This window comes from Pseudochaenichthys georgianus, chromosome 21 (assembly GCF_902827115.2).
Source record: "Pseudochaenichthys georgianus chromosome 21, fPseGeo1.2, whole genome shotgun sequence".
NCBI classification, from domain to species: Eukaryota; Metazoa; Chordata; class Actinopteri; order Perciformes; family Channichthyidae; genus Pseudochaenichthys; species Pseudochaenichthys georgianus.
This window is the reverse complement of record NC_047523.1, coordinates 33,325,767-33,340,670: the sequence shown is the minus strand read 5'-3', so window position 1 is coordinate 33,340,670 and position 14,904 is coordinate 33,325,767. Positions and strand designations below refer to the sequence as shown.

General features: G+C 41.6%; 2 protein-coding genes across 5 annotated transcripts in view; one reads left to right on the top strand and one right to left on the bottom strand.

The window, feature by feature from the left end:
- st6gal2a (ST6 beta-galactosamide alpha-2,6-sialyltranferase 2a) overlaps window positions 1–9,524 on the top strand; it is an 82,063-nt gene extending 72,539 nt beyond the window's left edge. For 3 of the 4 annotated variants that reach the window (XM_034110479.2, XM_034110480.2, XM_034110481.2), the window contains one exon: window positions 456–4,231. In XM_034110479.2, the coding sequence (XP_033966370.1) occupies window positions 456–703 (248 nt within the window). In that variant the 3' untranslated portion in view covers window positions 704–4,231. Of the gene's footprint in view, window positions 1–455; window positions 4,232–8,726 lie in introns of those variants that run through there. The other variant, XM_034110482.2, reaches the window with a different exon arrangement.
- Window positions 1–14,904, bottom strand: part of tmtops2b (teleost multiple tissue opsin 2b) — a 42,351-nt gene that overhangs the window by 4,047 nt on the left and 23,400 nt on the right. Inside the window, exons 2-3 of the mRNA XM_034110483.2 lie at window positions 12,560–12,885; window positions 4,292–4,525 (exon numbers count right to left, since the gene is read on the bottom strand). Coding sequence (XP_033966374.1) covers window positions 4,292–4,525; window positions 12,560–12,885 — 560 coding nt within the window. The remainder of the gene's footprint in view (window positions 1–4,291; window positions 4,526–12,559; window positions 12,886–14,904) is intronic.

The following is a 14,904-nucleotide window of genomic DNA, read 5'->3' as shown; positions in this document are numbered from 1 at the left end:
TAACGGTTCCCACCTGCTTTCAGTCTTTATGCTAAGTTACGCTAACCAGCTGTAAAGTAAACACCATTTATTTTACCTGAATGTCAAACGTTTAGCTGCTCTGCAGATCATATGGATTGTACTGGGAGGCTTTCATGTGTGAATGTAACACTGTGTGCATGTAAACAAATAAACCCTGGAAGAAGCGTACTGCTCTCTGCTTAACCTCTTATAATAATAGATGCAATTTAGAGAAGAACGAATAAAATGGGAGCCTATAATTTGGCTTTCAACGTCTAACAACGTATTGATTTATTTATGTTAAAGATTTTTTTTCCAATCTTAAGCTTGTATACGTGAGTATCAAATTATTTTCAACATGAATACCTGACCTCCTCTCTCTCTCTCTCTCTCTCTCTCTCTCTCTCTCTCTCTCTCTCTCTCTCTCTCTCTCTCCGTTTCCGTTTCCATTGCAGGCATCCTCGTGATGATGGCGCTGTGCGAGCAGGTGCACGTGTACGAGTACATTCCCTCCATGAGGCAGACGGACCTGTGCCACTACCACGAGCGTTACTATGACGCCGCCTGTACGCTGGGAGCCTACCACCCCCTGCTGTACGAGAAGAGTTTGATCCAGCGCATCAACACGGGGCCCGAGCGGGACCTCAGGAGGAAGGGGCGGGTCTCTCTGCCGGGCTTCAGCACCGTCAACTGTGACATCTGAGAAATGAAACCTGACCCTCTGAGCCAAACACACACACACTCCGGTCTTTTCTGGCTGACTAAGGGAGAGGTGCAATAAAGCCACTGGAGACACGGAGGCTGGCGCTTACAAGTTTCAAATTAGATCCTTGAAGAACATAAGCCATCGCGCTCCAGGGAGGGATCAGCATGGAGGCTTCTGGAGGAACTTGTCTTCAATACATTGGTTTACTAGACCAGAGACTGCCTGAAGGAGTCTCCAGGAAGGATCTGGAAAAGACGTTCTCTCTGCTTTAGCTGAGCCACGTTAGCGATGGAGCTGACTAGGGTAGCAACAGATCAGTGTTTAGATAGACGAAGTGCATTTTCAATAACTGGGTGTGTTTCAATGGCGTAAACTCTGTGTTTTTCAATAGTATGCGTGGGTCTCCACTTAAAGGAAATGCCACTGTTCAAAACAGTGGATATCTGTGATTTTTCTTCCTTTCTTTTGTACTGGTCCAAAGGGTTGTGAATAAATAAAGAAGTCATCCACGCTGAATGTCATGCATCCAACAGACACACACACACGCGGCAACGGGAGATATGTGTTAAAGACGTGTCTGCAAACATGGTGACCGCCGTACGTTTCATCCCCTGTTTGACATTCCGCTGACATCTCGCTGTGAAATAAGTGAATCAGTGCTGTCGGGAAGGGGCTTCTTTCACACTCACTGCTTAATTACTCTCCTGTGCACGCCAACCTGCCGCTCCTTGTTCACACTTCAGAGTGGATAATCATTCAGTGTCAAGAAGCCTGTCTCTCACTTTAAAACCCCACAGGGAGGAACGTCCTGGTTGTCCTTTGTGGGTTCAGTTATAGTAACTTTGTTTTATTATAAAGTAAATGTGGCCAAAAAGAGCCGAACAGCGGAAACCCTGTGCCTCGCGGTCGCCTGAACTCTCCTCGGGCTGCCTTGTGTCTGTTCAGGCACACACAGCCTAGCTTCGTAGCGGGACTGCAGGAACGTTGAGTTGAATTGCAGTGAGAGGTGCGACGCAGTAGATATTGCTGAAGTCAGCTGTTTTCTCCACCGCGCTTCAGCGATCTCCCGCCCCTGTTCTTCGCCGGTCAGATGGTTCACTCGTTATTGAATGTAATTTCCCCTTTGCGTGAACCCCTCCCTGGAGCTCACCACTGCTGTACATGTAGTCTGCGTATGTGCAGGGTTATTTCTTTGTCATGTAACAGCCAGAAGCTCATTTCCTACGACTATTAATATCTCATATTTCCTGAATCCTTTTAATACTGGGTTGTGCCGGAGGCCACTCAAAGCGGAGAGCATTATAAAGGAGGAATTTGAAGCGGTTATGGGAGCAGGTTTGCATTGTCTCACGCTAGAATGACTTTTTTACGTTTACAATCAATCAGTGCCACATCTGCGACCTAGAGGTTGTAGTGTAGTGTGGAGAGACGATTGGTTGTGATTCTGCTGCAGACAGTCAGAAACATCTTGCCTATAACTGAGATTTGTGTTGTTATTCTACAAAATGTTCTTGTGCCATTGGTTGTGGATTGATATAAGATGTGAAAACGTGTCTCGGAAATGTTGCTTTTGAATATCCTGATGTATGTTGAATTAGATGGCTTTAGAATAACGGTAGAAGTAGTAATAATAGTGTGTAGATGATACTGGGGCTTCACATTGATGTAGAGTAGGGCTGGGTATCACCTGAACTGTATCCGTTTTGCAAAAAACAAATACTTTGCTGATACCAAAACAATGCATTTCTCATTTTTTCTACAAAAACATTTTTATAACTGGGGAAGCACCTGATCAAAAGGAAAAAAGTACCTGAACAAGTATTTGGCACCAATGTTGATACTTGACAGTCAGGGTGGGCAATATCTATTTAAGTAAACCTCTATGGTATTTTGTATTGCAAATTTGATATACTGCGTATCATTATAAAGTAAATGTTCTGGAAATTCTGATTGGAAACTACACCCGGTTGCTAAATCATATGGTAAACACTGCTAAAACAAATAGAAATTCAATAAAATAAATGGACTAATTATGAAAAACTGAGATGTCTCTCTAATGTACTTCAATTAAACATCACCAACTAAACACAGCCAAAAACTACAGCCTCCAACATGACCATGCAATTGGATCAAATCCTCTAATATTGGATTATTACCTTCATGAATAAAGGAGGTTTCATTATACAGCATTACATTTAGCTAGGTTTGCCACAGCCAGCAGCAGACGGGGTAGGCAAAATAACCAGATGGGAATGACTAATTCAGTGAATTACATACATGATAAAGATATTTCATCACATTGATGCAAAATTCTGTAAATCTAATATTGCCAGAAAGCAGTGCAAATTGTGTGAAAACAGTCGGTCTCACGGTAAGTATTTGATTATATCGCCCAGCCCTACTCGACAGTTTTAATACTCGGTTGTTGTGGAACATTTTGAAATGCAAACGGCGGAGAAGCTTTGATACCCAGCCCCAGTTTCAGGTGGTTTGTCTGGCAGGTCATAGGAAGAGTACTGAAACAAGGAACCTGGTAAAGTATGAAACTATTAGAGGACTATAACGGAGATTTAAAAAAACAGTCTTAACAGATCATTGTGAAGCTTAAGGAGATTTATCATTCATTTAGAATCATGCAGGTTTCCAGCTGAGCTGTGGGTCTTATGTTCCTTTGTCCAGATAAATGATCAAATGTTGAATTGCTTGTGATTGTAACACACTGAAGGTGCAAACGCCCTGAACATATTGTACATGTATATTTCCAGTAACTTGGATTACTTTTCAATGCACAGAGCATGCAAATCAGGATCAGGGCTACGAGTCTCAAACTGTCCGTGCTGTACCGTGCTGCGAGTAGGCACCATTGTCATTAATGCTGTGAGAGGCGATTATGCTATAAGATTCTTTTTTAAGTGGTGTTTTGCGGATATTAGTGCATGCTTGTGGACAGGGAAATCCCATTAAGCTGCAGTGCAGCTATTAGTAATTCCCGGGGAGCATTCGATTCAGTGCAATGCATTTTGGCAACTTCATCTTCCCTTCTGAATATTGTGCCAAATCCCATCTTTAATGATGTCTTCACCGGGTGCAATGAGAGATAGCAGGTGCTAATGCTCCTCTCTGGGATGATTGAGGTGGAATGAAATACCCGACAGTGTGCTGCTGTAACATGAGGGATGAGAGAACCTATTAGCAGTCGCTGTTTATTACGTTGCCCGCTCAGCCTCTTTCTATCCACTCTTTTCTCTTGAGGCCTATTTTTCATTAGATGTTTTTACTCCGAATTGTGGGAATGTGTGCACCACACTGCCTCTAAAGGATTGTTCCACATTGATTTGTACATCTAACTCCTGCAGGTTGCTGCAGTTCTCCTCGCTCAATAAAGAAGCATCCATGACTGCACATAATGAGAGTGAATGCCTCTCTCTCAAACAGCCTTGGGGTGTTCTTCTTGACTTTGATTTGTGAGTGAATTCTCTTCTTACACTTGAATTGGTATTTAAATAAACCATTTGTATGATTTCAGCTGTTGTAATTTGTCTTTTTTTACTGTGTGAATAAAGCTGTTGAACGGTGCTGCCTCACCTGTTTGTTCATGAGAATGTAGATGAGAGGGTTGATGACGGTGCTGCTCTTGGCCAGCAGCGAGGGCACCACGCTGGCCACAGGACTGATGATGTTTGGGGGGCCGAACGTTGCCATCATGGCCACCACGCCGTACGGCATCCAGCACAGCATGTAGCAGGCCGCTGTGGTCAGAACCATAAACAGGATGTGGTACTCTCTCCTCCGCGCTGCCGTCTTTCTGATCTTACCCACCTGTGAGAAAGAATCGGGACACAAAGTGAAGGGTTAGTCTTTTAAATGGCTCTTTCCTTTATTCCTGAAGTTCTCCTTTGACTTAAAAGTACTTTCTGTCAGAGGGTGACGGCTGCAATTTAAGTATCACTTTATTGGCAGCTAGTCATTTTCTTTCATTTCACTGCAGTGGGAGGCTTACACCTACACAACTTTTCTTTCATAAACTTTCAATTAGTGTGCTGAAATCCAAGATGCCCTTGATGCACAAGCTGTTAAGAATTCTCCAGAGAAAGACATTTCATCATCTGCGCTTCAGGAAAGGCATTCACGATGAGCATATTAATTGGTCCTTGCGTTGCACTGATCTAGAATGCAACTGCAAGAAAGTGATGAAAAAAGACACTCACTTGGATGTTATTATTGTAGAAAAAAAAGGCTTTGCACACTCTGGCTCCACGTGAGTTTCTCTTTAATTCAAATTACTCTATACCCTTAAGCCTTCCTCAAGATCAATGCAAGGTCTTGTGAAAAGTGTCTAGAGTGCACGTCGTGACAACAAAATACATGTTTAGCAGACACTGCACTGATTGCTTCCTGCTGAAAACACTTTTGTTTCTGCTCAATACAAAAAAGTACACACTTGATCTGAGTGCTTGTGTTTTGTTTCGATGTTCTTTTTTGAAGATCACCAATCATGATTGAACATTGTAAAGAGGGATATGGAGCCAGAGTGTGGATCCCTTTTCACAGGTATAATGCTATAGGAAGTCACTAACTGTTGGAGTGTGTTACTTTTGAAGGGGCCCATGTTTTTTCTAGGTTTTCTGGGCTCTGGTTTCAGACAGAGGGTGAAAAGAGGTGCTGCAGCACAGGCAGTATGAGAAGAATAAAACATGTAAACATGTCACAGTAGAGAAACAAAATACAAATATGAACCTGAAAATATTTATGAATTGTATGTTTAAGTTCCCATTAGTTGCAGTATATGCTTAAGTATTTTTGTCTTGATTGATGTTAATGTAGAAGCACGCTTCAAAACAATACAGGTTTTTAAATGGGATGTTGACACAGGGGCACGATGGAAGAGAAGTCGAGCATTATGTAATAAAGCAGGACTCACCTACGTTGATATTGTACTTCAACGGTGCAAATTCCATTACAATTGTGCGATTAATCAACTAAAGCCAATTTAGACACCCAGAGTGTGAAATATATCTCCCTTTATATCAGTGTACACATTTAACTGATCTACTTTTGTCTCTGGAAATGTATTTTTCAAGAGGATCAATTTAACTGCATCTTAACCCTAATCCAATTAAAGTTATCTTGACACCATTCTGTGGATCTCCTCACACACAGAAGGCTCTCTTTATTCTCCCTTTCTTCACCCTTCTGCTGCTTGGATGAAAGAGTCTCACTTCATGAGAGCCTCAGTCAGCTGAGCCCAGTACCTCATTTGAGACTCTCACACACTTGATGCAAATGATCCCAGTGTTAACGACCACCAGGGGATTTAGCAGGACATCTGGAGCTCAGCTCAGCTCTGCTAATGCATGTGATGACTTTAATAACATGAGGTAATTACTCATGCGGGGGAAGTCCAGCTCACTTGTGTTTAAAAAAGGAAGTTGAACATATAATTCGCTGTTCCCCCGTTGTAACATGCACGAATGGGTTGAGCGCAATAATTGTGCTGTCATTCATCATCACAGGGAAGTACAAGGAGCCTTTTGCTGCATGCATTTGCACATAAATGGGGCACTGTATCAGTTCCATGGACGTATCTTATGGACTGGTTGTTGACTCGAAAGTTAGCCCTTTTAATCTTTATAAGCAGATTCTGCATTCATGCGGATAATAAGGAGGCAATGTAGTCCAAGGAATAACGACCAATCACGTTTAAGCAGGCGTTAGCTGTAAGCCGTTTGTGTGGATTGGCCAAAATGTAATGTAACAACCCATTGCTTATCGTCTGACAGACAATCAGCTTGTTCTAGGCTTGTAAACTGGCTCATTGGAAAATATCCGGACATAATTTAATCTCTCAATCCCAGCTCTATTTGTGCGTCTGATATTGCTACTTAGGCTGTTAACTGTGTTGACGGATTAGATTAATATTTTCCATCCGAATCACAATTTAAAACCTGCCTAATTCAATCAAAGAACTGCCAAAAAACCATAACCTTGCCAGAAACCCATTGAAAAGCATTACACACACAATAGAAACCCCATAATAAGCTTCACATCACACATTTCTTGGTGTTTTCTGACGGAGAAAACTAATGTTTGCTTCACAGCTGACGTTGAATTGAAATGGTCTCTTCTCCTTAGCAACGATAGTAATTATTAACAATCTTTGTAATGTCCAAATTGACCAATTAAAATCGAGTATTCCACAAAGCCGTGTAATGGCGAAAGATAACATGTTGGATATCTCAGCCGACAGAGAGTGTAGTCAACAAATTAAATACAACAATTGCCAGGTCAATCATGATAAGTTAAGAAGGTCCTCCGTTATCCCCGACAATGATTTAACACACCTTACGTCAATCAAATGTTTTTTTAGACCCTTGCGGTTTATTCTTAAAAACCCTTACCCTTACACACCCCCCATTTTCCCTCTGCTGGTCTATGGCCTTGTAGAGGGTAACGGGGTACAGAGTCGCTTAGATAAGCGGGGGAGTGCATCCGACTAAGAGATAGGTTGTTGTGCTCCCTCTCTCTGTTTCTTATCCTATTTCTAATAGAACTGCTCGGGTCCTGATAGATTGAGTGGGGAAGTTCATGAGATCTTTCTAGAGGGTTATCAAGAATAACTTTTATCCAATGACCTTTTCCCTCTCTGTCTGTGTCTGTGTTTTCTCTTGTTCCGATTAACCCAGCCAAATCTTTTTTCTTGTTTTGTGTCTATATCTACGCCGGGACCCGGAGTCGAGGCTGGTCCTCTTGCTGTAGTCCTGTGTCTTGGATCCTCTGTCCTGAGTTCTGGATTAAGTCGTGGACTTCGGGTCGTGGCTGAACCTGTCTCTGCGGTCCTGCCTTGTGTCTCGTCATGCTGCTTCCCTGATGGCTTCCACAGGATTGTAGCTGACATCCTCGTGGATTCATCTTCTCATTACAGACACATGCATTTCCTAACATTCGGTCTATATGCTGTAAAATGTATTATCTCTTCAATTTCCACACGGCATCTATTGCACGTCTGTCCGTCCTGGGAGAGGGATCCCTCCTCTGTTGCTCTCCCTGAGGTTTCTCCCATGTTCCCTTTAAACTGTGGGTTTTCTCTGGAAGTGTTTCCTTGTACGATGTGAGGGTCTAAGGACAGAGGGTCTAAGGACAGAGGGTCTAAGGACAGAGGGTGTCGTATTGTCATACTGATATTCTGAACAATCTGTGCTGTTGTATTTGCTATAAAGTGTCTCTACTGTAGGCTATTTTTATTTTATGTACAGCACTTTGGCTCCACCAAAAATCGTTTATAAATGTGCTATATAAATAAAACTTGATTTGATTTGAATAAAATATTTGTTATTATATTATTATTAATATGTCATTATGATGAGAGAATGGACAAAACAAAGGATACTGAATGTTGTATCTGTGTTGTTGATTTGGCAGAAGCATCACTGTCCCCAATGAGCAGCACACAGTAAAGGAAGATGGTTTGGATATTCGCTGGCTACATTTCAACCCAAAAAATAATATCTCCTGTCCCAAGAGGCTTTTTGCCGTCAAGGTTTCCAGATGGATGTCCATGCACTTTAACAAAAATTGCTCCCCAAGTGATACATTCTAGCTTCTGGGTTTACTTATGCGTTGTGTGGTCCAATGCACATCTCCCGCTGGCCTCCGGCGACTGTCACTCAGCTCATAGACTTCACTTTGGGATGACATAACACACTTTAAAATAGATTTGTTTTAAACCCTAAGTGGCTGCGCGGTATCCTAACATAACCGGGGTTGGAAGAGTAACTTTACTCTGTTACAATTTCTAGTTAACTGTAAGAAAAGTAATCAGTAATGTTAGTATCAAAATATAAGGAGTAATGTAACCTGATTATGTCCTGTTACTTTTGGATTCCCTCAATATCAAATGCCAATACAATAGAAATAAAATATGCATTAAATGTTTTTTACTTCAGTATATTATATCCATACATTTTCCAACCCATTTTGGCTGCTTCTAATCTCATTCTTTCCGTCATGACCCTTCCTTCAGGACCATCGGTGAGAGTATGGAAGAGGCTCGCTATGAAGATGAAGAGAGAGCCGATCCAGAAGGCAAAGCTCTCAATCTACCACTGCATCTTTGTTCCTAAGTGAATTATATAAGATAACAAAGCAATGTTACCATAGAAAAGAAGAAACCAAGATATGTTGTGTCAAAAATGTGTCAGAGATGTTATCAATAAGAAAACCTGCCTTTCATTAATCATATTCAGGCAGCAGCCATACACCCACACGTGAGCACATACTTCAGTTTAACAAAGCAGAAGTAACTACGGAGCTGACAGAGAATGCTCCATACAGTCAAGGTCTCTCACACTATGTTATGAACATTTAGGTTCACCTACTGAATTAAAAAAGAAATGAACCAAAGAAAGTGAAAACCATAAAGCAAATTCCCCAATTTTAGAATTGACCTCAAATCTCATTATATCCTTGTAACACTCGTGGACTTAGTCTTTGTGATTTCTGTCTTTTTTTATTTGAAAAGGGTTCACCCCTTGTGTCATGTCTGTTTTTACTTCCTGTCTGTGTTTGATGACCTGATTGGTTCACCTGGTTCGTCTGTGTTTTGCCTCCACTCCCCAGCTGTGTCTTTTCGTTGTGATTAGTCTTGCATATAAGCCTTCCTCCCCTTGTGTTTACAGTCTGCTTTGTTCCTGATGTGAAGTGTTTTTCGTACCTGCCTGATTTCTATTGTTCCGGCTCATGCTTATTCCCCTGATTCCCACACCCGGTCTGTATTCAATTATGATTGTTGTGTTCAGCTGTTTTGCCTGGTTCCCCTTGTTTTTTTGTCATCAGCTTTTTCTTAATTAAAAGCTTGATGTTGGTTATCTATTCCTGCCTCCCTCTCTTACTGCGTTTGGGTCCAACCTTACCTTAGATTTTAGATAGAGCTTTATTGTCTCCCATAGGAGAAATGTGTCTCGGGCATCGAGATAATAAACATAAAACATTTAGGACAATCAGTCATAGATACAGAACAGAGATCACATATCACATGGCAAAGAAACAAACAAGAAACATACAGGTACAGAACTTTCCCTATTGCACATATCCCTATTGCACATACATGTATCCCTATTGCACATACATGTATCCCTATTGCACATACACAAATCAAATATTGCACTTTCCCTATTGCACATTTCCCTATTGCACATACATAAATCAAATATTGCACTTTCCCTATTGCACCTATGCATAGTGTCCGTCAAATTGCACATACCCTACCTTGACAGTAACTCTAAAACAGTTACCTTTTTCCTGTTTTCTTACATGTTATCCGTTACTCCCAAAGCCTGAAGTTAACAATACATCCATGCTCAGTTCAGTTTTGAAATGCTGATTTCTGTTAGCTTTCATTCATGCTTCACAATCAGCGACTCTTTGACCAGCTACCTGGATACGAGCTGGCGAATGACACCCAATCATTTTCATACACTCAGCTTCCCTTATATCCACACCATCAATACGGTCTGATGCTGCATTTCCCTCAACCAGCATGACCTTTGCTTTACTCCATGTGCTGAACTCTCATGCTGTTGCTCAGATATATTGTCCGTGCATGTTTTTTTGCATACGGGGGATTTGTTTTCCCCGCCGAATTGTTGCTGCTCTGATGTTTCCAGAACGCTCCCTCAAAGAGCAAAGCCTTTTCAGCCAAATCAAACTATACAACCATGTCATAACAAATCTTTAACATGGCTGTTTTTTTAGGCTGTGATTGGTGCTTAGAAAAAAGGGCTGAGGATTTTGCCAACCAACACTTATATTGATATTGCTCAAAGGAATTTATCTCTGTGTATACACAAGGAGGAACAAAGCTGAAGACAGAATGGAAAATGTTTTGCATTTATCGTCTCACAAAGATCTAAATCTCTTTACTCGAACAGGTAGGCCTTCTTTATAAAAACACAACAATAAAGACACAATACAGGCCAGCTTTAGCAGCCAAGGCTAGACTGGATCTCACAGCACAATCCCTTTAATACACCCTATATATACAGGAATAGACAGTATATGTCTGCTTTGTGAGGAATGAGTCAAGATATACGGTGTTTGCGCATGAATGTAGACCTGGTTATGTAATTTCATATTTGCAATATTCTATAAAGAATCTGCTTTCTGTGTTGATGCTTTGTGGGTTTGTTTAATTTGAATGCTGCAGAGACAGAGCTGCTTCTTAAAGTCTGAAGAAAAAGAATACAAGTCAACAGGTTGTTTCACAAGCACCAAAACACTGTCAGTGTGTGACCTTTCTGTTGAGAGAACATCCAGTTTCCCTTTGCTGATTCTTGTCTTAAAATATGGCAGCCATTTAGGTTTAGTCATTTGTTCACGCGTAGACTACTGGAGGTTTTAAACTGCGCTGCTAATTGCACAACATCAATTACACTGTGAGTCAGCATGACGTGAAATCTTTAGCTTTAATGATGTTATTCCTAATAAGGAAGGTACGTATGCTAAATGACCATGGCGAACCATTTTTAGGACGGGACAAGTGGTTCGAATAGCGCCTGAAGAAAAGATAATGAAACTGAGCTGTAACCAATTCCACATAGTGTTAATCACAGGTGAAGGGCACTTTGAAAAGAAGGTTGAGCAAAGAGTGTGATTTAATTTTGAAAAGAGCCACCTAGCAGTGAGGATAAGACGGACCAGTAGAAGAACATTAGACCTGTGCAGCTCCACAGCAGCGACTCCTCCCTCTTCGGTCTTTGTTAGTGAGAAGATGTGTGAGTGGTATTAAGCGTTGTCCCTGCAGCTGTTAACAGCATCATTCTGGGATAATTCCCTGCGCTGCAGACCCCTTCAGCTCTCAGGAATAAACAGTCTCTATCCCTGGGAGACCAAATGATTGACTTAACCTAGCAGGTAAAGTCTTTCCCCAAAACCCAATGCACCAGTCACTGCAATAGATACTCGAAATGTGCCTGACCGTGATAAATGAAAATACAATCTGTGTGTTGTTGTGTTCAGGGCAGCTTTTTTTAAATCAATGCATGCTAATACTTTCATTTAATGTACTTGAAAGATCGAAAGTGGTGTAGAAGCAGAGCATTTATGGCACAGTTTCACTTACTTACGCATGGGAAAAGTCTGACAAACCTCCAGCAAAACATACGCTGATATAAATCTATTAGTTGGGTTATTGTTATGCAGTCAAACTAAAATTGAGGAACAAATCCCATCAACGCTGGGGGTATTGCTTCTATTTTGGGATTCATCACGAGAGAATCACATGCCAACCCAAGAGGGGGGAGGGGCTCCCTTTGGCAGTGTTCCCGGCAGAAGACCGTTTTCTCTATATATCTTGGTGCTAGAAAATACCAGAAACATGTCTGAAATGTGCACACCGTGATCCCATAAAAGAGTCTTATAAGTCTTTTAGAGGGTGAAGAAGACTGTATGATATATACTGAAGATAGTGTATTAATATTCGATCAAAAGAAGTATGGTTGCTTCTTCTTCCTCCACTTCCCTTCCAGCCCCTTAGGCACCCACATGCATCCCTTTTTTATGAGGCTGCTATTTGAGAACCCATTTTGTGCACCTCACATTTGAAAGGTTTTCTATTGATGTTGTGAAACTCTCTGGACGCTGTTGGAGTTCTGAATACATTTTGAAATGAAGTGAGGCTATTGTACCCACCTGCTGTTCTTGTGTATACATACACTCAAACATATTCTTAATCCTCTTTGAAGCCTAGAGTTTGTGCAAGTTATATTTTGTTTGCGGAGGATCGGTTCGAGCAATATGTGTGGTTTTGCCTTCAGACAGAACAATAACATAAACAGTCAGACTTTGATGTCTCCCTACCTGTTTGACTGCCCATAACAGCCTGCTGTAGCAGTAGAGCATCACCAGGATGGGTAGGCCCAGGCAGAAAGTGAACAGGCAGATGATGTAAGCGTGCGACTGGGCCGTGTTGACCGTCCAGGACACAGAGCAGCTGGTTCCCGCCCCCTCGATGCCGTAGCTGCTCCATCCCAGCAGCGGGGGCACCGTCCAGAACAAGGAGTACAGCCAGGCGCCCCCAACGGCCAGCAGGGGCTTTCGGTAGTCTGGCCCACGCTTGTTGTAAACAGTCAGAGTGCTGTAGCGGTCGTAGGATAGGATCACCAGAGAGATGAGCGACACAATACCTGGAAACAAACAGAGAAGCAGTGAAGTGAGAGTGGGAAGCTCTGCAGGACAGTACTTTCAAAACACAGCCGCCAGAATATTAACCATTTCATTGCATTGGCTCCCGATTCACATAAGATCTGACTTCAAGATTACTATTAACCTTAAAAATCTTACATGGACTAGCACGTCTGTATCTGTCATCATTAATTACCCCGCACATATCTACCAGGCTCCCACGATCACATAATTCCAGTCTCCTTTCCATCCACAGAATTAAAAAATCATCCGTATGTGGCAGAGCATTTTCATTCCGAGCACCTCTCCTTTGGAATCGTCTTCCATATCATATCCGCGAAGCTATTTCCATTGACTTCTTTGAAAGCAAACTCAAGACCCATCTCTTCGCATCTGTCTTCCTTGTAAAATAATTGTCATCACCTAGTTTCGGTTCATCGATATCATCACTCTAGTCACATGATTTTAACACATGGCAATACTTATGTTGATGTATAATGTTTTTATAATTGTTATGCTATGACGTTTGTATTTTGTTTTTGTCTTTGCTTTTGTTTGCTTTGTACAGCCCTTTGAGGCATTTCTTGTGATTTAGGGCTATAATACATTTTGATTTGATTTGATTTGATACTGTGATGGTTGTTGGGATATTTCACAAAATATCCCACATCAAAACCTTATTGTGGCGCTTGAAGAAAAGTCCAAAGATCTCCAAAGTAAAACTAGGATTCATGAAGAGCCGTACAAAACGATGTGGATGTTGAGATCTTTCTGTGGATATTAAAACCTTCAACCTGCTGGTGGCACCACAGGTTAAGTCACGGATCACCAACGTCATTGGGGTTCATCCTATGGGGACCATGAATGTCTAAATAACACTGTTTTGTTATCCATCCAATGGTTGTTGGATAAAAAGTCTGAACTGAAGCTCCCTTTTGGAGGGAACTATGGGATCTTAGCCTTTGCAGACAACACACTCTCACTCCCTAAGCGTCCAGGAGCGACGTTTGGTCAGTGTCCGTGGCGTCCAATTGTGACGCTCCAAGGCTCCTTCAGCGTCATAAAGGGACGCAAATAGCTTTCAACTGATTGCAATGTATTCCCATCTGCGCTCATGGAAGCACGGCATTTGTTTGTGTAGGCTGCCCTTAAAGGCAATGTGAGCGTCCATTCCCATTGGATAACGGAGAATTGTACACCCGGAAGTAAGTATTCCCCTTACTGTCGATTGATTTTACAGTGATATCTGCACTACTCATCGACTAGAAAACACCAGATTATCCTTGTTAATTACACAACATTGATTGGTTTAAATTGTGTGCAATGCTTTTGTATTTTTCCCCTTCGATTCGGAGAAACAAATATTTGTTCTGAGTAAAGGATGGCAGAAGACACTACACTACCCAGAATCCCCAGATATCGTTTGGACTACACCATGTGCTCTGTTTGACAAACCCCGTTTTTTTCACCATTCATTCCGATGGCTGGCGTCTATGTCACATGATCTTCAAATTTCTCCCTGCAGAAAAAGGAAACATGGCCGAACTTCGTTTTATTCTCGATGGAAAATGCCTATTTTAAAGTTAGTTTGGCCATTAAAATGCGTTTTGATGTCATTTGATGCGAGAAATATGAGTTGTTATTTCAGATTATGTGTGCAGTGGATGTACATGATCTTTAGTTTGCTAGTTATTATGAAGATTACTTCAGGAAATCGCGACGTTTTCATTGTTACCAAGGTGGTTGCTAGGGACGCTGCTATCGATATTATTTCTGTTATGTTGTGTAACTGTTTAATGGTGTTATCTTTATTGCTACCCCCTTCCCCGTCAATGTATAGTGTTGGTCCACAGCGCAAACATATTAGTTTAACAAAATCCGCATCTAAAGATAGCCTACGTTATTTTCCCCTGTGCAATTCCAGTCTCACATCTCACAGCACATCATCATTAACAAATACCGGAAACAGACCGAAAACATTTTTAAAAATAATAATAATACTTGATTCCGAGTGTGCTTGC